At 46.0% G+C, this 24004-nt stretch overlaps 3 protein-coding genes across 3 annotated transcripts in view; all 3 read right to left on the bottom strand.

Annotated features, from left to right (window-relative positions):
- Positions 1 to 3428, bottom strand: part of LOC139554318 (mucin-5AC-like) — a gene marked incomplete at its 5' end in the record, with an annotated part of 21555 nt that extends 18127 nt beyond the window's left edge. Inside the window, 5 exons of the mRNA XM_071367075.1 lie at positions 662 to 754; positions 1104 to 1141; positions 1767 to 1876; positions 2123 to 2797; positions 3230 to 3428. Coding sequence (XP_071223176.1) covers positions 662 to 754; positions 1104 to 1141; positions 1767 to 1876; positions 2123 to 2797; positions 3230 to 3428 — 1115 coding nt within the window. The remainder of the gene's footprint in view (positions 1 to 661; positions 755 to 1103; positions 1142 to 1766; positions 1877 to 2122; positions 2798 to 3229) is intronic.
- Positions 3429 to 3813: 385 nt separating this feature from the next.
- Positions 3814 to 12134, bottom strand: LOC139554319 (mucin-5AC-like; the record flags this gene model as incomplete). Its single annotated transcript, XM_071367076.1, has 7 exons — positions 3814 to 4102; positions 7514 to 7762; positions 10083 to 10099; positions 10242 to 10404; positions 10855 to 11242; positions 11333 to 11620; positions 11711 to 12134. Coding segments are annotated over 7 exons (1818 nt in total), but the record flags the coding sequence as incomplete, so codon positions are not given.
- Positions 12135 to 12705: 571 nt separating this feature from the next.
- LOC139554320 (uncharacterized) lies at positions 12706 to 14270 on the bottom strand. The gene is made up of 4 exons (XM_071367077.1): positions 14101 to 14270; positions 13595 to 13992; positions 13134 to 13327; positions 12706 to 12798 (listed from the first exon to the last, which is right to left on the bottom strand). Exons 1-4 carry the CDS (start codon positions 14268 to 14270, stop codon positions 12706 to 12708), a joined length of 855 nt encoding a protein of 284 aa, XP_071223178.1.
- Positions 14271 to 24004: the final 9734 nt, after the last annotated feature.

Raw genomic sequence — 24004 nt, forward strand, 5'->3', positions numbered from 1 at the left:
GGGGGCATAAGAGCTACAGTTGTGATGTCTGTAGGAGCTTCAGTTGTGGTTGTCGTAGGAGTTAATATGGTTGTAGGACCTGCAGTTGTGATTGGTGTTGATGGAGCTACAGTTGTGATTTCTGTATTTGCTTCAGTTGTGGTTGTCGTAGGAGGTAAAATGGTAGTAGGACCTGCAGTTGAGATTGACATTGTAGGAGCTACAGTTGTTGTAGTGGATGTTGTTGTGGTTGTCGTAGGTGATACAGTTGTGGTTTTCGAAGGAGGTAAACTGGTAGTAGGACCTGCAGTTGTGAATGACGTATTGGGTGCTGAAGTTGTAGAGGTTGTAGGAGCAAGAGTTGTTGCTGCAGTTGTGATTGGCATTGTAGGAGCTACAGTTGAAGTATTAGCTGCAGTTGTCGTAGGGACTGCTGTTGCTGATGTCGTTGGTGCTACAGTTGTTGTAGAAGGAGCTTCAGTTGTTGTTGCAGTAGGGGCTACAGTAATAGTTGTTGAAGCAGCTACAGTTGTTGTTGTAGGAGCTGCTGCAGTTGTAGTGGTTGTGGGAAATACAGTTGTTGAAGTAGAAGCTGCAATTGTGGGGGTCAAAGGAGCTACAGTTGTGACTTCTGAAGGAGCTTCAGTTGTGGTTGTCGTAGGAGTTAAAATGGTAGTAGGACCTGCAGTTGTGATTGACATAGTAGGTGCTGCTGTTTTGTTTGTGGAAGCAGCTACAGTTGTGGTCGTAGGAGCAGAAGTTGTTGTAGTTGAAGCTGCAATTGTGGGGGTCAAAGGAGCTACAGTTGTGACTTCTGAAGGAGCTTCAGTTGTGGTTGTCGTAGGAGTTAAAATGGTAGTAGGACCTGCAGTTGTGATTGACATAGTAGGTGCTGCTGTTTTGTTTGTGGAAGCAGCTACAGTTGTTGTTGTAGGAGCTGCTGCAGTTGTCGTGGGAGCTACAGTTGTTGAAGTAGAAGCTGCAATTGTGGGGGTCAAAGGAGCTACAGTGGTGACTTCTGAAGGAGCTTCAGTTGTGCTTGTCGTAGGAGTTAAAATGGTAGTAGGACCTGCAGTTGTGATTGACGTAGTAGGTGCTGCTGTTTTGTTTGTAGAAGCAGCTACAGTTGTGGTCGTAGGAGCAGAAGTTGTTGTAGTTGAAGCTGCAATTGTGGGGGTCAAAGGAGCTACAGTTGTGACTTCTGAAGGAGCTTCAGTTGTGCTTGTCGTAGGAGTTAAAATGGTAGTAGGACCTGCAGTTGTGATTGACATAGTAGGTGCTGCTGTTTTGTTTGTGGAAGCAGCTACAGTTGTTGTTGTAGGAGCTGCTGCAGTTGTCGTGGGAGCTACAGTTGTTGAAGTAGAAGCTGCAATTGTGGGGGTCAAAGGAGCTACAGTTGTGACTTCTGAAGGAACTTCAGTTGTGCTTGTCGTAGGAGTTAAAATGGTAGTAGGACCTGCAGTTGTGATTGACGTAGTAGGTGCTGCTGTTTTGTTTGTAGAAGTAGCTACAGTTGTGGTCGTAGGAGCAGCAGTTGTTGTAGTTGAAGCTGCAATTGTGGGGGTCAAAGGAGCTACAGTTGTGACTTCTGAAGGAGCTTCAGTTGTGCTTGTCGTAGGAGTTAAAATGGTAGTAGGACCTGCAGTTGTGATTGACATTGTAGGAGCTGCAGTTGTGTTTGTGGAAACAGCTACAGTTGTTGTTATAGGAGCTGCTGCAGTTGTAGTGGTCGTAGGAGCTACAGTTGTTGTATTTGAAGCTGCAATTGCAGGGGTCATAGGAGCTACAGTTGTGATTTCTGTATTAGCTTCAGTTGTGGTTGTCGTAGGAGTTAAAATGGTAGTAGGACCTGCAGAATTGATTGGCGTTGTAGGTGCTGTTGTGGTTGCTGTAGGAGCTACACTTGTGGTTGGCGCAGTAGTTAATATGGTTGTAGGACCTGCAGTTGTGATTGGTGTTGATGGAGCTACAGTTGTGATTTCTGTATTTGCTTCAGTTGTGGTTGTCGTAGGAGGTAAAATGGTAGTAGGACCTGCAGTTGAGATTGACATTGTAGGAGCTACAGTTGTTGTAGTGGATGTTGTTGTGGTTGTCGTAGGTGATACAGTTGTGGTTGTCGAAGGAGGTAAAATGGTAGTAGGACCTGCAGTTGTGAATGACGTAGTAGGTGCTGCAGTTGTTGTAGTGGATGTTGTTGTGATTGTCGTAGGTGATACAGTTGTGGTTGTCGAATGAGGTAAATTGATGGTAGGAGCTGCAGTTGTCATTGGCATTGTAGGAGCTACAGTTGAAATATTAGCTGCAGTTGTTGTTTGGACTGTTGTTGCTGATGTCGTTGGTGTAGAATGAGCTTCAGTTGTGGTTGCAGTAGGGGCTACAGTAGTAGTTGTGGAAGCAGCTACAGTTGTTGTTGTAGGAGCTGCTGCAGTTGTAGTGGTCGTGGGAGCTACAGTTGTTGAAGTAGAAGCTGCAATTGTGGGGGTCAAAGGAGCTACAGTTGTGACTTCTGAAGGAGCTTCAGTTGTGCTTGTCGTAGGAGTTAAAATGGTAGTAGGACCTGCAGTTGTGAATGACGTATTGGGTGCTGAAGTTGTAGAGGTTGTAGGAGCAAGAGTTGTTGCTGCAGTTGTGATTGGCATTGTAGGAGCTACAGCTGAAGTATTAGCTGCAGTTGTCGTAGGGACTGCTGTTGCTGATGTCGTTGGTGCTACAGTTGTTGTAGAAGGAGCTTCAGTTGTTGTTGCAGTAGGGGCTACAGTAATAGTTGTTGAAGCAGCTACAGTTGTTGTTGTAGGAGCTGCTGCAGTTGTAGTGGTCGTAGGAGCTACAGTTGTTGTATTTGAAGCTGCAATTGCAGGGGTCATAGGAGCTACAGTTGTGATTTCTGTATTAGCTTCAGTTGTGGTTGTCGTAGGAGGTAAAATGGTAGTAGGACCTGCAGTTGAGATTGACATTGTAGGAGCTACAGTTGTTGTAGTGGATGTTGTTGTGGTTGTCGTAGGTGATACAGTTGTGGTTGTCGAAGGAGGTAAAATGGTAGTAGGACCTGCAGTTGTGAATGACGTAGTAGGTGCTGCAGTTGTTGTAGTGGATGTTGTTGTGATTGTCGTAGGTGATACAGTTGTGGTTGTCGAATGAGGTAAATTGATGGTAGGAGCTGCAGTTGTCATTGGCATTGTAGGAGCTACAGTTGAAATATTAGCTGCAGTTGTTGTAGGGACTGTTGTTGCTGATGTCGTTGGTGTAGAATGAGCTTCAGTTGTGGTTGCAGTAGGGGCTACAGTAGTAGTTGTGGAAGCAGCTACAGTTGTTGTTGTAGGAGCTGCTGCAGTTGTAGTGGTCGTGGGAGCTACAGTTGTTGAAGTAGAAGCTGCAATTGTGGGGGTCAAAGGAGCTACAGTTGTGACTTCTGAAGGAGCTTCAGTTGTGCTTGTCGTAGGAGTTAAAATGGTAGTAGGACCTGCAGTTGTGATTGACATAGTAGGTGCTGCTGTTTTGTTTGTGGAAGCAGCTACAGTTGTTGTTGTAGGAGCTGCTGCAGTTGTCGTGGGAGCTACAGTTGTTGAAGTAGAAGCTGCAATTGTGGGGGTCAAAGGAGCTACAGTTGTGACTTCTGAAGGAGCTTCAGTTGTGCTTGTCGTAGGAGTTAAAATGGTAGTAGGACCTGCAGTTGTGATTGACATTGTAGGAGCTGCAGTTGTGTTTGTGGAAACAGCTACATTTGTTGTTATAGGAGCTGCTGCAGTTGTAGTGGTCGTAGGAGCTACAGTTGTTGTATTTGAAGCTGCAATTGCAGGGGTCATAGGAGCTACAGTTGTGATTTCTGTATTAGCTTCAGTTGTGGTTGTCGTAGGAGGTAAAATGGTAGTAGGACCTGCAGTTGAGATTGACATTGTAGGAGCTACAGTTGTTGTAGTGGATGTTGTTGTGGTTGTCGTAGGTGATACAGTTGTGGTTGTCGAAGGAGGTAAAATGGTAGTAGGACCTGCAGTTGTGAATGACGTAGTAGGTGCTGCAGTTGTTGTAGTGGATGTTGTTGTGATTGTCGTAGGTGATACAGTTGTGGTTGTCGAATGAGGTAAATTGATGGTAGGAGCTGCAGTTGTCATTGGCATTGTAGGAGCTACAGTTGAAATATTAGCTGCAGTTGTTGTAGGGACTGTTGTTGCTGATGTCGTTGGTGTAGAATGAGCTTCAGTTGTGGTTGCAGTAGGGGCTACAGTAGTAGTTGTGGAAGCAGCTACAGTTGTTGTTGTAGGAGCTGCTGCAGTTGTAGTGGTCGTGGGAGCTACAGTTGTTGAAGTAGAAGCTGCAATTGTGGGGGTCAAAGGAGCTACAGTTGTGACTTCTGAAGGTGCTTCAGTTGTGCTTGTCGTAGGAGTTAAAATGGTAGTAGGACCTGCAGTTGTGAATGACGTATTGGGTGCTGAAGTTGTAGAGGTTGTAGGAGCAAGAGTTGTTGCTGCAGTTGTGATTGGCATTGTAGGAGCTACAGCTGAAGTATTAGCTGCAGTTGTCGTAGGGACTGCTGTTGCTGATGTCGTTGGTGCTACAGTTGTTGTAGAAGGAGCTTCAGTTGTTGTTGCAGTAGGGGCTACAGTAATAGTTGTTGAAGCAGCTACAGTTGTTGTTGTAGGAGCTGCTGCAGTTGTAGTGGTTGTGGGAGCTACAGTTGTTGAAGTAGAATCTGCAATTGTGGGGGTCATAGAAGCTACTGTTGTGATTTCTGTAGGAGCTTCAGTTGTGGTTATCGTAAGAGGTAAAATTGTAGTAGGACCTGCAGTTGTGATTGATGTAGTAGGTGCTGCACTTGTGGTTGTGGAAGCATCTGCAGTTGTTGTTGTAGGTGATGCTACAGTTATAGTTGAAGTTGCAATTGTGGGGGGCATAAGAGCTACAGTTGTGATGTCTGTAGGAGCTTCAGTTGTGGTTGTCGTTGGAGGTAAATTGGTGGTAGGAGCTGCAGTTGTCATTGGCATTGTAGGAGCTACAGTTGAAGTATTAGCTGCAGTTGTCGTAGGGACTGTTGTTGCTGATGTCGTTGGTGTAGAATGAGCTTCAGTTGTGGTTGCAGTAGGGGCTACAGTAGTAGATGTGGAAGCAGCTACAGTTGTTGTTGTAGGAGCTGCTGCAGTTGTAGTGGTTGTGGGAGCTACAGTTGTTGAAGTAGAAGCTGCAATTGTGGGGGTCAAAGGAGCTACAGTTGTGACTTCTGAAGGAGCTTCAGTTGTGGTTGTCGTAGGAGTTAAAATGGTAGTAGGACCTGCAGTTGTGATTGACATAGTAGGTGCTGCTGTTTTGTTTGTGGAAGCAGCTACAGTTGTTGTTGTAGGAGCTGCTGCAGTTGTCGTGGGAGCTACAGTTGTTGAAGTAGAAGCTGCAATTGTGGGGGTCAAAGGAGCTACAGTTGTGACTTCTGAAGGAGCTTCAGTTGTGCTTGTCGTAGGAGTTAAAATGGTAGTAGGACCTGCAGTTGTGATTGACATTGTAGGAGCTGCAGTTGTGTTTGTGGAAACAGCTACATTTGTTGTTATAGGAGCTGCTGCAGTTGTAGTGGTCGTAGGAGCTACAGTTGTTGTATTTGAAGCTGCAATTGCAGGGGTCATAGGAGCTACAGTTGTGATTTCTGTATTAGCTTCAGTTGTGGTTGTCGTAGGAGGTAAAATGGTAGTAGGACCTGCAGTTGTGAATGACGTATTGGGTGCTGAAGTTGTAGAGGTTGTAGGAGCAAGAGTTGTTGCTGCAGTTGTGATTGGCATTGTAGGAGCTACAGTTGAAGTATTAGCTGCAGTTGTCGTAGGGACTGCTGTTGCTGATGTCGTTGGTGCTACAGTTGTTGTAGAAGGAGCTTCAGTTGTTGTTGCAGTAGGGGCTACAGTAATAGTTGTTGAAGCAGCTACAGTTGTTGTTGTAGGAGCTGCTGCAGTTGTAGTGGTTGTGGGAGCTACAGTTGTTGAAGTAGAATCTGCAATTGTGGGGGTCATAGAAGCTACTGTTGTGATTTCTGTAGGAGCTTCAGTTGTGGTTGTCGTAAGAGGTAAAATTGTAGTAGGACCTGCAGTTGTGATTGATGTAGTAGGTGCTGCACTTGTGGTTGTGGAAGCATCTGCAGTTGTTGTTGTAGGTGATGCTAGAGTTGTAGTTGAAGTTGCAATTGCAATTGTGGGGGGCATAAGAGCTACAGTTGTGATGTCTGTAGGAGCTTCAGTTGTGGTTGTCGTTGGAGTTAAAATGGTAGTAGGACCTACAGTTGTGATTGACGTAGTAGGTGCTGCAGTTGTTGTAGTGGGTGTTGTTGTGATTGTCGTAGGTGATACAGTTGTGGTTGTCGAATGAGGTAAATTGGTGGTAGGAGCTGCAGTTGTCATTGGCATTGTAGGAGCTACAGTTGAAATATTAGCTGCAGTTGTCGTAGGGACTGTTGTTGCTGATGTCGTTGGTGTAGAATGAGCTTCAGTTGTGGTTGCAGTAGGGGCTACAGTAGTAGTTGTGGAAGCAGCTACAGTTGTTGTTGTAGGAGCTGCTGCAGTTGTAGTGGTCGTGGGAGCTACAGTGGTTGAAGTAGAAGCTGCAATTGTGGGGGTCAAAGGAGCTACAGTTGTGACTTCTGAAGGAGCTTCAGTTGTGCTTCAAAGGAGCTACAGTTGTGACTTCTGAAGGAGCTTCAGTTGTGCTTGTCGTAGGAGTTAAAATGGTAGTAGGACCTGCAGTTGTGATTGACGTAGTAGGTGCTGCTGTTTTGTTTGTGGAAGCAGCTACAGTTGTTGTTATAGGAGCTGCTGCAGTTGTTGTGGTCGTAGGAGCTACAGTTGTTGTATTTGAAGCTGCAATTGCAGGGGTCATAGGAGCTACAGTTGTGATTTCTGTATTAGCCTCAGTTGTGGTTGTCGTAGGAGGTAAAATGGTAGTAGGACCTGCAGAATTGATTGGTGTTGTAGGTGCCTTTGTGGTTGCTGTAGGAGCTACACTTGTGGTTGTCGTAGGAGTTAATATGGTTGTAGGACCTGCAGTTGTGATTGGTGTTGTAGGAGCTACAGTTGAAGTATTAGCTGCAGTTGTCGTAGGGACTGTTGTTGCTGATGTCGTTGGTGTAGAAGGAGCTTCAGTTGTGGTTGCAGTAGGGGCTGCAGTAGTAGTTGTGGAAGCATCTGCAGTTGTTGTTGTAGGTGATGCTACAGTTGTAGTTGAAGTTGCAATTGTGGGGGGCATAAGGAGCTACAGTTGTGACTGTCTGTAGGAGCTTCAGTTGTGGTTGTCGTTGGAGTTAAAATGGTAGTAGGACCTGCAGTTGTGATTGATGTAGTAGGTGCTGCAGTTGTGGTTGTGGAAGCATCTGCAGTTGTTGTTGTAGGTGATGCTACAGTTGTAGTTGAAGTTGCAATTGTGGGTGGCATAAGAGCTACACTTGTGGTTGTCGTAGTAGTTAATATGGTTGTAGGACCTGCAGTTGTGATTGGTGTTGATGGAGCTACAGTTGTGATTTCTGTATTTGCTTCAGTTGTGGTTGTCGTAGGAGGTAAAATGGTAGTAGGACCTGCAGTTGAGATTGACATTGTAGGAGCTACAGTTGTTGTAGTGGATGTTGTTGTGGTTGTCGTAGGTGATACAGTTGTGGTTGTCGAAGGAGGTAAAATGGTAGTAGGACCTGCAGTTGTGAATGACGTAGTAGGTGCTGCAGTTGTTGTAGTGGATGTTGTTGTGATTGTCGTAGGTGATACAGTTGTGGTTGTCGAATGAGGTAAATTGATGGTAGGAGCTGCAGTTGTCATTGGCATTGTAGGAGCTACAGTTGAAATATTAGCTGCAGTTGTCGTAGGGACTGTTGTTGCTGATGTCGTTGGTGTAGAATGAGCTTCAGTTGTGGTTGCAGTAGGGGCTACAGTAGTAGTTGTGGAAGCAGCTACAGTTGTTGTTGTAGGAGCTGCTGCAGTTGTAGTGGTCGTGGGAGCTACAGTTGTTGAAGTAGAAGCTGCAATTGTGGGGGTCAAAGGAGCTACATTTGTGACTTCTGAAGGAGCTTCAGTTGTCCTTGTCGTAGGAGTTAAAATGGTAGTAGGACCTGCAGTTGTGAATGACGTATTAGGTGCTGAAGTTGTAGAGGTTGTAGGAGCAAGAGTTGTTGCTGCAGTTGTGATTGGCATTGTAGGAGCTACAGCTGAAGTATTAGCTGCAGTTGTCGTAGGGACTGCTGTTGCTGATGTCGTTGGTGCTACAGTTGTTGTAGAAGGAGCTTCAGTTGTTGTTGCAGTAGGGGCTACAGTAATAGTTGTTGAAGCAGCTACAGTTGTTGTTGTAGGAGCTGCTGCAGTTGTAGTGGTTGTGGGAGCTACAGTTGTTGAAGTAGAATCTGCAATTGTGGGGGTCATAGAAGCTACTGTTGTGATTTCTGTAGGAGCTTCAGTTGTGGTTATCGTAAGAGGTAAAATTGTAGTAGGACCTGCAGTTGTGATTGATGTAGTAGGTGCTGCACTTGTGGTTGTGGAAGCATCTGCAGTTGTTGTTGTAGGTGATGCTACAGTTATAGTTGAAGTTGCAATTGTGGGGGGCATAAGAGCTACAGTTGTGATGTCTGTAGGAGCTTCAGTTGTGGTTGTCGTTGGAGGTAAATTGGTGGTAGGAGCTGCAGTTGTCATTGGCATTGTAGGAGCTACAGTTGAAGTATTAGCTGCAGTTGTCGTAGGGACTGTTGTTGCTGATGTCGTTGGTGTAGAATGAGCTTCAGTTGTGGTTGCAGTAGGGGCTACAGTAGTAGATGTGGAAGCAGCTACAGTTGTTGTTGTAGGAGCTGCTGCAGTTGTAGTGGTTGTGGGAGCTACAGTTGTTGAAGTAGAAGCTGCAATTGTGGGGGTCAAAGGAGCTACAGTTGTGACTTCTGAAGGAGCTTCAGTTGTGGTTGTCGTAGGAGTTAAAATGGTAGTAGGACCTGCAGTTGTGATTGACATAGTAGGTGCTGCTGTTTTGTTTGTGGAAGCAGCTACAGTTGTTGTTGTAGGAGCTGCTGCAGTTGTCGTGGGAGCTACAGTTGTTGAAGTAGAAGCTGCAATTGTGGGGGTCAAAGGAGCTACAGTTGTGACTTCTGAAGGAGCTTCAGTTGTGCTTGTCGTAGGAGTTAAAATGGTAGTAGGACCTGCAGTTGTCGTAGGGACTGCTGTTGCTGATGTCGTTGGTGCTACAGTTGTTGTAGAAGGAGCTTCAGTTGTTGTTGCAGTAGGGGCTACAGTAATAGTTGTTGAAGCAGCTACAGTTGTTGTTGTAGGAGCTGCTGCAGTTGTAGTGGTTGTGGGAGCTACAGTTGTTGAAGTAGAATCTGCAATTGTGGGGGTCATAGAAGCTACTGTTGTGATTTCTGTAGGAGCTTCAGTTGTGGTTGTCGTAAGAGGTAAAATTGTAGTAGGACCTGCAGTTGTGATTGATGTAGTAGGTGCTGCACTTGTGGTTGTGGAAGCATCTGCAGTTGTTGTTGTAGGTGATGCTAGAGTTGTAGTTGAAGTTGCAATTGCAATTGTGGGGGGCATAAGAGCTACAGTTGTGATGTCTGTAGGAGCTTCAGTTGTGGTTGTCGTTGGAGTTAAAATGGTAGTAGGACCTACAGTTGTGATTGACGTAGTAGGTGCTGCAGTTGTTGTAGTGGGTGTTGTTGTGATTGTCGTAGGTGATACAGTTGTGGTTGTCGAATGAGGTAAATTGGTGGTAGGAGCTGCAGTTGTCATTGGCATTGTAGGAGCTACAGTTGAAATATTAGCTGCAGTTGTCGTAGGGACTGTTGTTGCTGATGTCGTTGGTGTAGAATGAGCTTCAGTTGTGGTTGCAGTAGGGGCTACAGTAGTAGTTGTGGAAGCAGCTACAGTTGTTGTTGTAGGAGCTGCTGCAGTTGTAGTGGTCGTGGGAGCTACAGTTGTTGAAGTAGAAGCTGCAATTGTGGGGGTCAAAGGAGCTACAGTTGTGACTTCTGAAGGAGCTTCAGTTGTGCTTGTCGTAGGAGTTAAAATGGTAGTAGGACCTGCAGTTGTGATTGACGTAGTAGGTGCTGCTGTTTTGTTTGTGGAAGCAGCTACAGTTGTTGTTATAGGAGCTGCTGCAGTTGTTGTGGTCGTAGGAGCTACAGTTGTTGTATTTGAAGCTGCAATTGCAGGGGTCATAGGAGCTACAGTTGTGATTTCTGTATTAGCCTCAGTTGTGGTTGTCGTAGGAGGTAAAATGGTAGTAGGACCTGCAGAATTGATTGGTGTTGTAGGTGCCTTTGTGGTTGCTGTAGGAGCTACACTTGTGGTTGTCGTAGGAGTTAATATGGTTGTAGGACCTGCAGTTGTGATTGGTGTTGTAGGAGCTACAGTTGAAGTATTAGCTGCAGTTGTCGTAGGGACTGTTGTTGCTGATGTCGTTGGTGTAGAAGGAGCTTCAGTTGTGGTTGCAGTAGGGGCTGCAGTAGTAGTTGTGGAAGCATCTGCAGTTGTTGTTGTAGGTGATGCTACAGTTGTAGTTGAAGTTGCAATTGTGGGGGGCATAAGAGCTACAGTTGTGATGTCTGTAGGAGCTTCAGTTGTGGTTGTCGTTGGAGTTAAAATGGTAGTAGGACCTGCAGTTGTGATTGATGTAGTAGGTGCTGCAGTTGTGGTTGTGGAAGCATCTGCAGTTGTTGTTGTAGGTGATGCTACAGTTGTAGTTGAAGTTGCAATTGTGGGTGGCATAAGAGCTACACTTGTGGTTGTCGTAGTAGTTAATATGGTTGTAGGACCTGCAGTTGTGATTGGTGTTGATGGAGCTACAGTTGTGATTTCTGTATTTGCTTCAGTTGTGGTTGTCGTAGGAGGTAAAATGGTAGTAGGACCTGCAGTTGAGATTGACATTGTAGGAGCTACAGTTGTTGTAGTGGATGTTGTTGTGGTTGTCGTAGGTGATACAGTTGTGGTTGTCGAAGGAGGTAAAATGGTAGTAGGACCTGCAGTTGTGAATGACGTAGTAGGTGCTGCAGTTGTTGTAGTGGATGTTGTTGTGATTGTCGTAGGTGATACAGTTGTGGTTGTCGAATGAGGTAAATTGATGGTAGGAGCTGCAGTTGTCATTGGCATTGTAGGAGCTACAGTTGAAATATTAGCTGCAGTTGTCGTAGGGACTGTTGTTGCTGATGTCGTTGGTGTAGAATGAGCTTCAGTTGTGGTTGCAGTAGGGGCTACAGTAGTAGTTGTGGAAGCAGCTACAGTTGTTGTTGTAGGAGCTGCTGCAGTTGTAGTGGTCGTGGGAGCTACAGTTGTTGAAGTAGAAGCTGCAATTGTGGGGGTCAAAGGAGCTACATTTGTGACTTCTGAAGGAGCTTCAGTTGTGCTTGTCGTAGGAGTTAAAATGGTAGTAGGACCTGCAGTTGTGAATGACGTATTAGGTGCTGAAGTTGTAGAGGTTGTAGGAGCAAGAGTTGTTGCTGCAGTTGTGATTGGCATTGTAGGAGCTACAGCTGAAGTATTAGCTGCAGTTGTCGTAGGGACTGCTGTTGCTGATGTCGTTGGTGCTACAGTTGTTGTAGAAGGAGCTTCAGTTGTTGTTGCAGTAGGGGCTACAGTAATAGTTGTTGAAGCAGCTACAGTTGTTGTTGTAGGAGCTGCTGCAGTTGTAGTGGTTGTGGGAGCTACAGTTGTTGAAGTAGAATCTGCAATTGTGGGGGTCATAGAAGCTACTGTTGTGATTTCTGTAGGAGCTTCAGTTGTGGTTATCGTAAGAGGTAAAATTGTAGTAGGACCTGCAGTTGTGATTGATGTAGTAGGTGCTGCACTTGTGGTTGTGGAAGCATCTGCAGTTGTTGTTGTAGGTGATGCTACAGTTATAGTTGAAGTTGCAATTGTGGGGGGCATAAGAGCTACAGTTGTGATGTCTGTAGGAGCTTCAGTTGTGGTTGTCGTTGGAGGTAAATTGGTGGTAGGAGCTGCAGTTGTCATTGGCATTGTAGGAGCTACAGTTGAAGTATTAGCTGCAGTTGTCGTAGGGACTGTTGTTGCTGATGTCGTTGGTGTAGAATGAGCTTCAGTTGTGGTTGCAGTAGGGGCTACAGTAGTAGATGTGGAAGCAGCTACAGTTGTTGTTGTAGGAGCTGCTGCAGTTGTAGTGGTTGTGGGAGCTACAGTTGTTGAAGTAGAAGCTGCAATTGTGGGGGTCAAAGGAGCTACAGTTGTGACTTCTGAAGGAGCTTCAGTTGTGGTTGTCGTATGAGTTAAAATGGTAGTAGGACCTGCAGTTGTGATTGACATAGTAGGTGCTGCTGTTTTGTTTGTAGAAGCAGCTACAGTTGTGGTCGTAGGAGCAGCAGTTGTTGTAGTTGAAGCTGCAATTGTGGGGGTCAAAGGAGCTACAGTTGTGACTTCTGAAGGAACTTCAGTTGTGCTTGTCGTAGGAGTTAAAATGGTAGTAGGTGCTGCTGTTTTGTTTGTAGAAGTAGCTACAGTTGTGGTCGTAGGAGCAGCAGTTGTTGTAGTTGAAGCTGCAATTGTGGGGGTCAAAGGAGCTACAGTTGTGACTTCTGAAGGAGCTTCAGTTGTGCTTGTCGTAGGAGTTAAAATGGTAGTAGGATCTGCAGTTGTGATTGACATTGTAGGAGCTGCAGTTGTGTTTGTGGAAACAGCTACAGTTGTTGTTATAGGAGCTGCTGCAGTTGTAGTGGTCGTAGGAGCTACAGTTGTTGTATTTGAAGCTGCAATTGCAGGGGTCATAGGAGCTACAGTTGTGATTTCTGTATTAGCTTCAGTTGTGGTTGTCGTAGGAGTTAAAATGGTAGTAGAACCTGCAGAATTGATTGGCGTTGTAGGTGCTGTTGTGGTTGCTGTAGGAGCTACACTTGTGGTTGGAGTAGTAGTTAATATGGTTGTAGGACCTGCAGTTGTGATTGGTGTTGATGGAGCTACAGTTGTGATTTCTGTATTTGCTTCAGTTGTGGTTGTCGTAGGAGGTAAAATGGTAGTAGGACCTGCAGTTGAGATTGACATTGTAGGAGCTACAGTTGTTGTAGTGGATGTTGTTGTGGTTGTCGTAGGTGATACAGTTGTGGTTGTCGAAGGAGGTAAAATGGTAGTAGGACCTGCAGTTGTGAATGACGTATTGGGTGCTGAAGTTGTAGAGGTTGTAGGAGCAAGAGTTGTTGCTGCAGTTGTGATTGGCATTGTAGGAGCTACAGTTGAAGTATTAGCTGCAGTTGTCGTAGGGACTGCTGTTGCTGATGTCGTTGGTGCTACAGTTGTTGTAGAAGGAGCTTCAGTTGTTGTTGCAGTAGGGGCTACAGTAATAGTTGTTGAAGCAGCTACAGTTGTTGTTGTAGGAGCTGCTGCAGTTGTAGTGGTTGTGGGAGCTACAGTTGTTGAAGTAGAATCTGCAATTGTGGGGGTCATAGAAGCTACTGTTGTGATTTCTGTAGGAGCTTCAGTTGTGGTTGTCGTAAGAGGTAAAATTGTAGTAGGACCTGCAGTTGTGATTGATGTAGTAGGTGCTGCACTTGTGGTTGTGGAAGCATCTGCAGTTGTTGTTGTAGGTGATGCTACAGTTGTAGTTGCAATTGTGGGGGGCATAAGAGCTACAGTTGTGATGTCTGTAGGAGCTTCAGTTGTGGTTGTCGTTGGAGTTAAAATGGTAGTAGGACCTGCAGTTGTGATTGACGTAGTAGGTGCTGCAGTTTTTGTAGTGGATGTTGTTGTGATTGTCGTAGGTGATACAGTTGTGGTTGTCGAATGAGGTAAATTGGTGGTAGGAGCTGCAGTTGTCATTGGCATTGTAGGAGCTACAGTTGAAATATTAGCTGCAGTTGTCGTAGGGACTGTTGTTGCTGATGTTGTTGGTATAGAATGAGCTTCAGTTGTGGTTGCAGTAGGGGCTACAGTAGTGGATGTGGAAGCAGCTACAGTTGTTGTTGTAGGAGCTGCTGCAGTTGTAGTGGTCGTGGGAGCTACAGTTGTTGAAGTAGAAGCTGCAATTGTTGGGGTCAAAGGAGCTACAGTTGTGACTTCTGAAGGAGCTTCAGTTGTGGTTGTCGTAGGAGTTAAAATGGTAGTAGGACCTGCAGTTGTGATTGACATAGTAGGTGCTGCTGTTTTGTTTGTGGAAGCAGCTACAGTTGTCGTGGGAGCTACAGTTGTTGAAGTAGAAGCTGCAATTGTGGGGGTCAAAGGAGCTACAGTTGTGACTTCTGAAGGAGCTTCAGTTGTGCTTGTCGTAGGAGTTAAAATGGTAGTAGGACCTGCAGTTGTGAATGACGTATTGGGTGCTGAAGTTGTAGAGGTTGTAGGAGCAAGAGTTGTTGCTGCAGTTGTGATTGGCATTGTAGGAGCTACAGCTGAAGTATTAGCTGCAGTTGTCGTAGGGACTGCTGTTGCTGATGTCGTTGGTGCTACAGTTGTTGTAGAAGGAGCTTCAGTTGTTGTTGCAGTAGGGGCTACAGTAATAGTTGTTGAAGCAGCTACAGTTGTTGTTGTAGGAGCTGCTGCAGTTGTAGTGGTTGTGGGAGCTACAGTTGTTGAAGTAGAATCTGCAATTGTGGGGGTCATAGAAGCTACTGTTGTGATTTCTGTAGGAGCTTCAGTTGTGGTTATCGTAAGAGGTAAAATTGTAGTAGGACCTGCAGTTGTGATTGATGTAGTAGGTGCTGCACTTGTGGTTGTGGAAGCATCTGCAGTTGTTGTTGTAGGTGATGCTACAGTTGTAGTTGAAGTTGCAATTGTGGGGGGCATAAGAGCTACAGTTGTGATGTCTGTAGGAGCTTCAGTTGTGGTTGTCGTTGGAGGTAAATTGGTGGTAGGAGCTGCAGTTGTCATTGGCATTGTAGGAGCTACAGTTGAAGTATTAGCTGCAGTTGTCATAGGGACTGTTGTTGCTGATGTCGTTGGTGTAGAATGAGCTTCAGTTGTGGTTGCAGTAGGGGCTACAGTAGTAGATGTGGAAGCAGCTACAGTTGTTGTTGTAGGAGCTGCTGCAGTTGTAGTGGTTGTGGGAGCTACAGTTGTTGAAGTAGAAGCTGCAATTGTGGGGGTCAAAGGAGCTACAGTTGTGACTTCTGAAGGAACTTCAGTTGTGCTTGTCGTAGGAGTTAAAATGGTAGGAGGACCTGCAGTTGTGATTGACGTAGTAGGTGCTGCTGTTTTGTTTGTAGAAGTAGCTACAGTTGTGGTCGTAGGAGCAGCAGTTGTTGTAGTTGAAGCTACAATTGTGGGGGTCAAAGGAGCTACAGTTGTGACTTCTGAAGGAGCTTCAGTTGTGCTTGTCGTAGGAGTTAAAATGGTAGTAGGACCTGCAGTTGTGATTGACATTGTAGGTGCTGCTGTTTTGTTTGTGGAAGCAGCTACAGTTGTTGTTGTAGGAGCTGCTGCAGTTGTCGTGGGAGCTACAGTTGTTGAAGTAGAAGCTGCAATTGTGGGGGTCAAAGGAGCTACAGTTGTGACTTCTGAAGGAACTTCAGTTGTGCTTGTCGTAGGAGTTAAAATGGTAGGAGGACCTGCAGTTGTGATTGACGTAGTAGGTGCTGCTGTTTTGTTTGTAGAAGTAGCTACAGTTGTGGTCGTAGGAGCAGCAGTTGTAGTTGAAGCTGCAATTGTGAAGGTCAAAGGAGCTACAGTTGTGACTTCTGAAGGAGCTTCAGTTGTGGTTGTCGTAGGAGTTAAAATGGTAGTAGGACCTGCAGTTGTGATTGACATTGTTGGAGCTGCAGTTGTGTTTGTGGAAACAGCTACAGTTGTTGTTATAGGAGCTGCTGCAGTTGTAGTGGTCGTAGGAGCTACAGTTGTTGTATTTGAAGCTGCAATTGCAGGGGTCATAGGAGCTACAGTTGTGATTTCTGTATTAGCTTCAGTTGTGGTTGTCGTAGGAGGTAAAATGGTAGTAGGACCTGCAGAATTGATTGGCGTTGTAGGTGCTGTTGTGGTTGCTGTAGGAGCTACACTTGTGGTTGTCGTAGTAGTTAATATGGTTGCAGGACCTGCAGTTGTGATTGGTGTTGATGGAGCTACAGTTGTGATTTCTGTATTTGCTTCAGTTGTGGTTGTCGTAGGAGGTAAAATGGTAGTAGGACCTGCAGTTGAGATTGACATTGTAGGAGCTGCAGTTGTTGTAGTGGATGTTGTTGTGGTTGTCGTAGGTGATACAGTTGTGGTTGTCGAATGAGGTAAAATGGTAGTAGGACCTGCAGTTGTGAATGACGTATTGGGTGCTGAAGTTGTAGAGGTTGTAGGAGCAAGAGTTGTTGCTGCAGTTGTAGTGGTTGTGGGAGCTACAGTTGTTGAAGTAGAATCTGCAATTGTGGGGGTCATAGAAGCTACTGTTGTGATTTCTGTAGGAGCTTCAGTTGTGGTTGTCGTTGGAGTTAAAATTGTAGTAGGACCTGCAGTTGTGATTGATGTAGTGGGTGCTGCACTTGTGGTTGTGGAAGCATCTGCAGTTGTTGTTGTAGGTGATGCTACAGTTGTAGTTGAAGTTGCAATTGTGGGGGGCATAAGAGCTACAGTTGTGATGTCTGTAGGAGCTTCAGTTGTGGTTGTCGTTGGAGTTAAAATGGTAGTAGGACCTGCAGTTGTGATTGACGTAGTAGGTGCTGCAGTTGTTGTAGTGGATGTTGTGTTGATTGTCGTAGGTGATACAGTTGTGGTTGTCGAATGAGGTAAATTGATGGTAGGAGCTGCAGTTGTCATTGGCATTGTAGGAGCTACAGTTGAAATATTAGCTGCAGTTGTCGTAGGGACTGTTGTTGCTGATGTTGTTGGTGTAGAATGAGCTTCAGTTGTGGTTGCAGTAGGGGCTACAGTAGTAGTTGTGGAAGCAGCTACAGTTGTTGTTGTAGGAGCTGCTGCAGTTGTAGTGGTCGTGGGAGCTACAGTTGTTGAAGTAGAAGCTGCAATTGTGGGGGTCAAAGGAGCTACAGTTGTGACTTCTGAAGGAGCTTCAGTTGTGCTTGTCGTAGGAGTTAAAATGGTAGTAGGACCTGCAGTTGTGAATGACGTATTGGGTGCTGAAGTTGTAGAGGTTGTAGGAGCAAGAGTTGTTGCTGCAGTTGTGATTGGCATTGTAGGAGCTACAGCTGAAGTATTAGCTGCAGTTGTCGTAGGGACTGCTGTTGCTGATGTCGTTGGTGCTATAGTTGTTGTTATAGGAGCTGCTGCAGTTGTGGTCGTAGGAGCAGCAGTTGTTGAAGTGGAAGCTGCAATTGTGGGGGTCAAAGGAGCTACAGTTGTCACTTCTGAAGGAGCTTCAGTTGTGCTTGTCGTAGGAGTTAAAATGGTAGTAGGACCTGCAGTTGTGATTGACGTAGTAGGTGCTGCTGTTTTGTTTGTGGATGCGGCTACAGTTGTTGTTGTAGGAGCTGCTGCAGCTGTGGTCGTAGGAGCAGCAGTTGTTGTAGTTGAAGCTGCAATTGCGGTGGTCATAGGAGCTACAGTTGTGATGTCTGTATTAGCTTCAGTTGTAGTTGTCGTAGGAGTTAAAATGGTAGTAGGACCTGCAGTTGTGATTGACGTAGTAGGTGCTGCGGTTGTAGTGGTCATCTGGGCTACTGTTGACATTTCTGTAGGAACTTTAGTTGTGGTTGTCGTAGGAGTTAAAATGCTGGTAGGACCTGCAGTTATGATTGACGTAGTAGTTGTAGGAGCTACAGTTGTGGTTGTCGTAGGAGTTAAAATGGTTGTAGTACCTGCAGTTGTGATTGGCGTTGTAGGAGCTAGAGTTGTTGTAGTAGGAGCTGCAGTTGTCATTGGGGTTGTTGTTGTGGTTGTCATAGGTAATACAGTTGTTGTAGAAGGAGCTTCAGTTGTGGTTGCAGTAGGGGCTGCAGTAGTGGTTGTGGATTCAGCTACAGCTGTTGAGGTAAGAGCTGCAGTTGTGGTTGTCGTAGGAGTTAAAATGGTAGTAGGACCTGCAGTTGTGATTGACGTAGTAGGACCTGCAGTTGTGATTGACGTAGTAGGTTCTGCAGTTGTAGTTGTCATTGGAGTTGTTGTTGTTTTTTCTGTAGGACCTGCAGTTGTGAACGACGTAGTAGGTGCTGCAGTTGTAGAGGTTGTTGGAGCTACAGTTGTTGTAGTAGGAGCTGCAGTTGTTGTAGTAGGAGCTACGGTTGTCGAAGGGGAAGTTGTTGTGGTTGTCATAGGTGCTATAGTTGTTGTAGAAGAAGCTTCACTTGTGGTTGCAGTAAGGGATGCAGTAGTGGTTGTGGAAGAAGCTTCAGTTGTGGTTGCAGTAGTGGCTGTGTAAGCAGCTACAGTTGTTGTAGTAGGAGCTGCAGTTGTTGTTGTCGCAGGAGTTAAAATGGTAGTTGTAGCTGCAGTTGTGATTGGTGTTGTAGGAGTTACTGTTGTTGTAGTAGGAGCTGCAGTGTTCAAAGGGGATGTTGTTGTGGTTGTCGTAGGTGCTATAGTTGTTGTAGAAGAAGCTTCAGTTGCTGTTTTGGCTGCAGCTGTGGTGGTGGAAGAAGCTACAGTTGTGGTTGCAGTAGGGAATGCAGTAGTGGTTGTGTAAGCAGCTACAGTTGTTGTAGTAGGAGCTGCAGTTGTGCTTGTCGTATGAGTTAAAATGGTAGTTGTACCTGCAGTTGTGATTGGCGTTGTAGGAGCTGCAGTTGTTATCGTAGGAGCTGCAGTTGTCGAAGGGGATGTGTTCGTAGGTACTATAGTTGTTGTAGAAGAAGCTTCAGTCATGATTGCAGTAGGGGCTGCAGTAGTGCTTGTGGAAGCAGCTTCAGTTGTTGTTGTAGGAGCTGCTGCAGTTGTAGTGGCCGTAGGAGCTACGGTGGTTGTAGTAGGAGCTGCACTTGTCGAAGGGGATGTTGTAGGTGCTATTGTTGTTGTAGAAGAAGCTTCAGTTGTGGTTGCAGTAAGGGTTGCTGTAGTGCTTGTGGAAGCAGCTTCAGTTGTTGTTGTAGGAACTGCTGCAGTTGTGGCCGTAGGAGCTACATTGGTTGTAGTAGGAGCTGCAGTTGTCGTAGGGGATGTTGTTGTGGTTATTGTAGAAGGATCTTCATTTCTGGTCACAGTAGGGGCAGCTGTAGTGGTTGAGGAAGCAGCTACAGTTGCTGTTGTTGGAGCTGCTGCAGTTGCAGTGGTTGTAGCGGCTACAAATGTTGGACTAGCTGCTGTTGTGGTTGCTGTAGGAGTTAAAATGGTAGTAGGAGCTGCAGTTGTCGAAGGGGATGTGTTCGTAGGTGCTATAGTTGGTGTAGAAGAAGCTTCAGTTGAAGTTGTAGGAGCTGCTGTTGTGGTTATCGTAGTAGCTGCATCAGTTGTGGTGGTCGCAGGTTCTACAATTATTGTCGTAGTAGAAGCTGTAGTTTTGATTGGCGTTGTTGGAGCTACAGTTGTTGTAGTTGGAGCTGCAGTTGTCGAAGGGGATGTTGTTGTAGTTGGAGCTGCAGTTGTCGTAGGAGTTAAAATGGTAGTTGTAGCTACAGTTGTGATTGGCATTGTAGGAGCTACAGTTGTTGTAGTAGGATCTGCAGTTGTTGAAGTAGGAGCTGCAGTTGTCGTAGGGGATGTTGTTGTGGTTATTGTAGAAGGATCTTCATTTCTGGTTACAGTAGGGGCTGCTGTAGTGGTTGAGGAAGCAGCTACAGTTGCTGTTGTTGGAGCTGCTGCAGTTGCAGTGGTTGTAGCGGCTACAGATGTTGGACTAGCGGCTGTTGTGGTTGCTGTAGGAGTTAAAATGGTAGTAGGACCTGCTGTAATGATTGTATTTGTAGTAGGAGCTGCAGTTGTCGAAGGGGAAGTTGTTGTGGTTGTCATAGGTGCTATAGTTGTTGTAGAAGAAGCCTCACTTGTGGTTGCAGTAGTGGCTGCAGTAGTGCTTGTGGAAACAGCTTCAGTTGTTGTTGTAGGAGCTGCAGTTGTCGTAGGAGTTAAAATGGTAGTTGTAGCAGCAGTTGTGATTGGCGTTTTAGGAGTTACTATTGTTGTTGTAGGAGCTGCAGTTGTCGAAAGGGATGTTGTTGTGGTTGTCGTAGGTGCTATAGTTGTTGTAGTAGAAGCTTCAGTTGTGGTTTCAGTAAGGGCTGCAGTAGTGGTTGTGGAAGAAGCTTCAGTTGTGGTTGCAGAAGGGAATGCAGTAGTGGTTGTGGAAGCAGCTACAGTTGTTGTAGTAGGAGCTGCAGTTGTAGTATGAGTTAAAATGGTAGTTGTACCTGCATTTGTGATTGGCGTTGTAGGAGCTGCAGTTGTCGAAGGGTATGTGTTCGTAAGTGCTACAGTTGTTGTAGAAGAAGCTTCAGTTGTGGTTGCAGTAGGGGCTGCAGTAGTAGTTGTGGAAGCAGCTTTAGCTGTTGTTGTAGGATATGCTGCTGCAGTTGTTGTGGCCGTAGAGGCTGCAGTAGTGCTTGTTGAAGCAGCTACAGTTGGTGTTGTTGGAGCTGCTGCAGTTGTAGTGGCCGTTGGAGCTCCAGTTGTTGTACTAGCTGCTGTTGTGGTTGCTGTAGAAGGTACAGTTGTGGTTGTCGTAGGAGTTAAAATTGTAGTAGGACCTGCAGTTGTGATAGGCGTTGTAGGAGTTACTGTTGTTGTTGTAGGAGCTGCAGTTGTCGAAAGGGATGTTGTTGTGGTTGTCGTAGGTTCTATAGTTGTTGTAGAAGAAGCTTCAGTTGTGGTTGCAGTAGCGGCTGCAGCTGTGGTGGTGGAAGAAGCTTCAGTTGTGGTTGCAGTAGGAAATGCAGTAGTGGTTGTGGAAGCAGCTACAGTTGTGTTAATAGGAGCTGCAGTTGTGGTTGTCATATGAGTTAAAATGGTAGTTGTACCTGCAGTTGTGATTGGCGTTGTAGGAGTTACTGTTGTTGTTGTAGGAGCTGCAGTTGTCGAAAGGGATGTTGTTGTGGTTGTCGTAGGTTCTATAGTTGTTGTAGAAGAAGCTTCAGTTGTGGTTGCAGTAGCGGCTGCAGCTGTGGTGGTGGAAGAAGCTTCAGTTATGGTTGCAGTAGGGGCTGCAGAAGTGGTTGAGGAAGCAGCTACAATTGGTGTTGTAGGAGCTGCCGTTGTAGTTGTCGTAGTAGCTGCAGAAGTGGTTGTGGAAGCAGCTACAGTTGTTGAAACCACTGCATTTGTAGTGGTCGTTGGAGCTACAGTTGTTGTACTAGTTGCTGTTGTGGTTCCTGTAGGAGCTACAGTTGTGGTTGTCGTAGGGGCTGCAGAAGTGGTTGAGGAAGCAGCTACAGTTGGTGTTGTAGGAGCTGCCGTTGTAGTTGTCGTAGTAGCTGCATCATTTGTAGTGGTCGCAGGACCTACATTTATTGTCGTAGTAGAAGCTGTAGTTGTTGCCATAGGGGGTATTGTTGCGCTTGTTGTAGATGTCATAGAAGCTGCAGTTGTTGTCTTAGCAGCTGCTGTTGTGCTTGCTATATTAGCTAAAGTTGTTGTTGAATGAGCTGCAGTTGTTGTTGCTGTAGGGGATGCAGTAGTGCTTTTGGAAGCAGCTACAGTTGGTGTTGTTGGAGCTTCTGCAGTTGTAGTGGTCGTTGGAGATACAGTTGTTGTACTAGCTGCTGTTGTGGTTGCTGTAGGAGCTACAGTTGTGGTTGTCGTAGGAGTTAAAATGGTAGTTGTACCTGCAGTTGTGATTGGCGTTGTAGGAGCTGCAGTTGTTGTAGTAGGAGCTGCAGTTGTCAAAGAGGATGTGGTCGTAGGTGCTATAGTTGTTGTAGAAGAAGCTTCAGTTGTGGTTTCAGTATGGGCTGCAGTGGTGCTTGTGGAAGCAGCTTCAGTTGTTGTTGTAGGAACTGCTGCGGTTGTTGTGGCCGTAGGAGCTACAGTGGTTGTAGTAGGAGCTGTTGATGTGGTTATTGTAGAAGGATCTTCATTTCTGGTTACAGTAGGGGCTGCTGTAGTGGTTGAGGAAGCAGCTACAGTTGCTGTTGTTGGAGCTGCTGCAGTTGCAGTGGTTGTAGCAGCTACAGTTGTTGTACCAGCTGCTGTTGTGGTTGCTGTAAGAGTTAAAATGGTAGTAGGACCTGCAGTTGTGATCGGCATTGTAGGAGCTACTGCTGTTGTAGTAGGAGCTACAGTTGTCGAAGGGGAGGTTGTTGTGGTTGTCGTAGGTGCTATAGTTGTTGTAGAAGAAGCTTCAGTTGTGGTTGCATCAAGGGCTGCAGTAGTGGTTGTGGAAGAAGCTTCAGTTGTGGTTACAGTTGGAGTTGGAGGAGCTGCTGTTGTGGTTGTCGTAGTAGCTGCATCAGTTGTGGTGGTCGCAGGTTCTACACTTATTGTCGTAGTAGAAGCTGTAGTTTTGATTGGCATTGTAGGAGCTACTGCTGTTGTAGTAGGAGCTACAGTTGTCGAAGGGGAGGTTGTTGTGGTTGACGTAGGTGCTATAGTTGTTTTAGAAGAAGCTTCAGTTGTGGTTTCAGTAAGGACTGCGGTAGTAGTTGTGGAAGCAGCTACAGTTGTTGTTGTTGGAGCCGCTGCATTTGTTGTAGTCGTAGCGGCTACAGTTGTTGTAGAAGAAGCTTCAGTTGTGGTTGCAGTAGGGGCTGCAGAAGTGGTTGTGGAAGCAGCTACAGTTGTTGGAGCCGCTGCATTTGTAGTGGTCGTTGGAGCTACAGTTGTTGTACTAGTTGCTGTTGTGGTTACTGTAGGAGCTACAGTTGTGGTTGTCGTAGGGGCTGCAGAAGTGGTTGAGGAAGCAGCTACAATTGGTGTTGTAGGAGCTGCCGTTGTAGTTGTCGTAGTAGCTGCAGAAGTGGTTGTGGAAGCAGCTACAGTTGTTGAAACCACTGCATTTGTAGTGGTCGTTGGAGCTACAGTTGTTGTACTAGTTGCTGTTGTGGTTCCTGTAGGAGCTACAGTTGTGGTTGTCGTAGGAGTTAAAATGGTAGTTGTACCTGCAGTTGTGATTGGCGTTGTAGGAGCTGCAGTTGTTGTAGTAGGAGCTGCAGTTGTCAAAGAGGATGTGGTCGTAGGTGCTATAGTTGTTGTAGAAGAAGCTTCAGTTGTGGTTGCAGTAGGGGCTGCAGTGGTGCTTGTGGAAGCAGCTTCAGTTGTTGTTGTAGGAACTGCTGCAGTTGTTGTGGCCGTAGGAGCTACAGTGGTTGTAGTAGGAGCTGTTGATGTGGTTATTGTAGAAGGATCTTCATTTCTGGTTACAGTAGGGGCTGCTGTAGTGGTTGAGGAAGCAGCTACAGTTGCTGTTGTTGGAGCTGCTGCAGTTGCAGTGGTTGTAGCAGCTACAGTTGTTGTACCAGCTGCTGTTGTGGTTGCTGTAGGAGTTAAAATGGTAGTAGGACCTGCAGTTGTGATTGGCGTTGTAGGAGCTACTGCTGTTGTAGTAGGAGCTACAGTTGTCGAAGGGGAAGTTGTTGTGGTTGTCGTAGGTGCTATAGTTGTTGTAGAAGAAGCTTCAGTTGTGGTTGCATCAAGGGCTGCAGTAGTGGTTGTGGAAGAAGCTTCAGTTGTGGTTGCCGTAGGGGCTGCAGTAGTGCTTGTGGAAGCAGCTACAGTTGGTGTTGTTGGAGCTGCTGCAGTTGTGGTTGAAGTATGAGTTAAAATGGTAGTTGTCCCTGCAGTTGTGATTGGCGTTGTAGGAGCTGCAGTTGTTGTAGTAGGAGCTGCAGTTGTCGAAGAGGATGTGGTCGTAGGTGCTATAGTTGTTGTAGAAGAAGCTTCAGTTGTGGTTTCAGTAAGGACTGCGGTAGTAGTTGTGGAAGCAGCTACAGTTGTTGTTGTTGGAGCCGCTGCATTTGTTGTAGTCGTAGCGGCTACAGTTGTTGTAGAAGAAGCTTCAGTTGTGGTTGCAGTAGGGGCTGCAGAAGTGGTTGTGGAAGCAGCTACAGTTGTTGGAGCCGCTGCATTTGTAGTGGTCGTTGGAGCTACAGTTGTTGTACTAGTTGCTGTTGTGGTTCCTGTAGGAGCTACAGTTGTGGTTGTCGTAGGGGCTGCAGAAGTGGTTGAGGAAGCAGCTACAATTGGTGTTGTAGGAGCTGCCGTTGTAGTTGTCGTAGTAGCTGCAGAAGTGGTTGTGGAAGCAGCTACAGTTGTTGAAACCACTGCATTTGTAGTGGTCGTTGGAGCTACAGTTGTTGTACTAGTTGCTGTTGTGGTTCCTG

The sequence above is a fragment of the Salvelinus alpinus genome, chromosome 26 (genome assembly GCF_045679555.1).
Source record: "Salvelinus alpinus chromosome 26, SLU_Salpinus.1, whole genome shotgun sequence".
Lineage (NCBI taxonomy): Eukaryota > Metazoa > Chordata > Actinopteri > Salmoniformes > Salmonidae > Salvelinus > Salvelinus alpinus.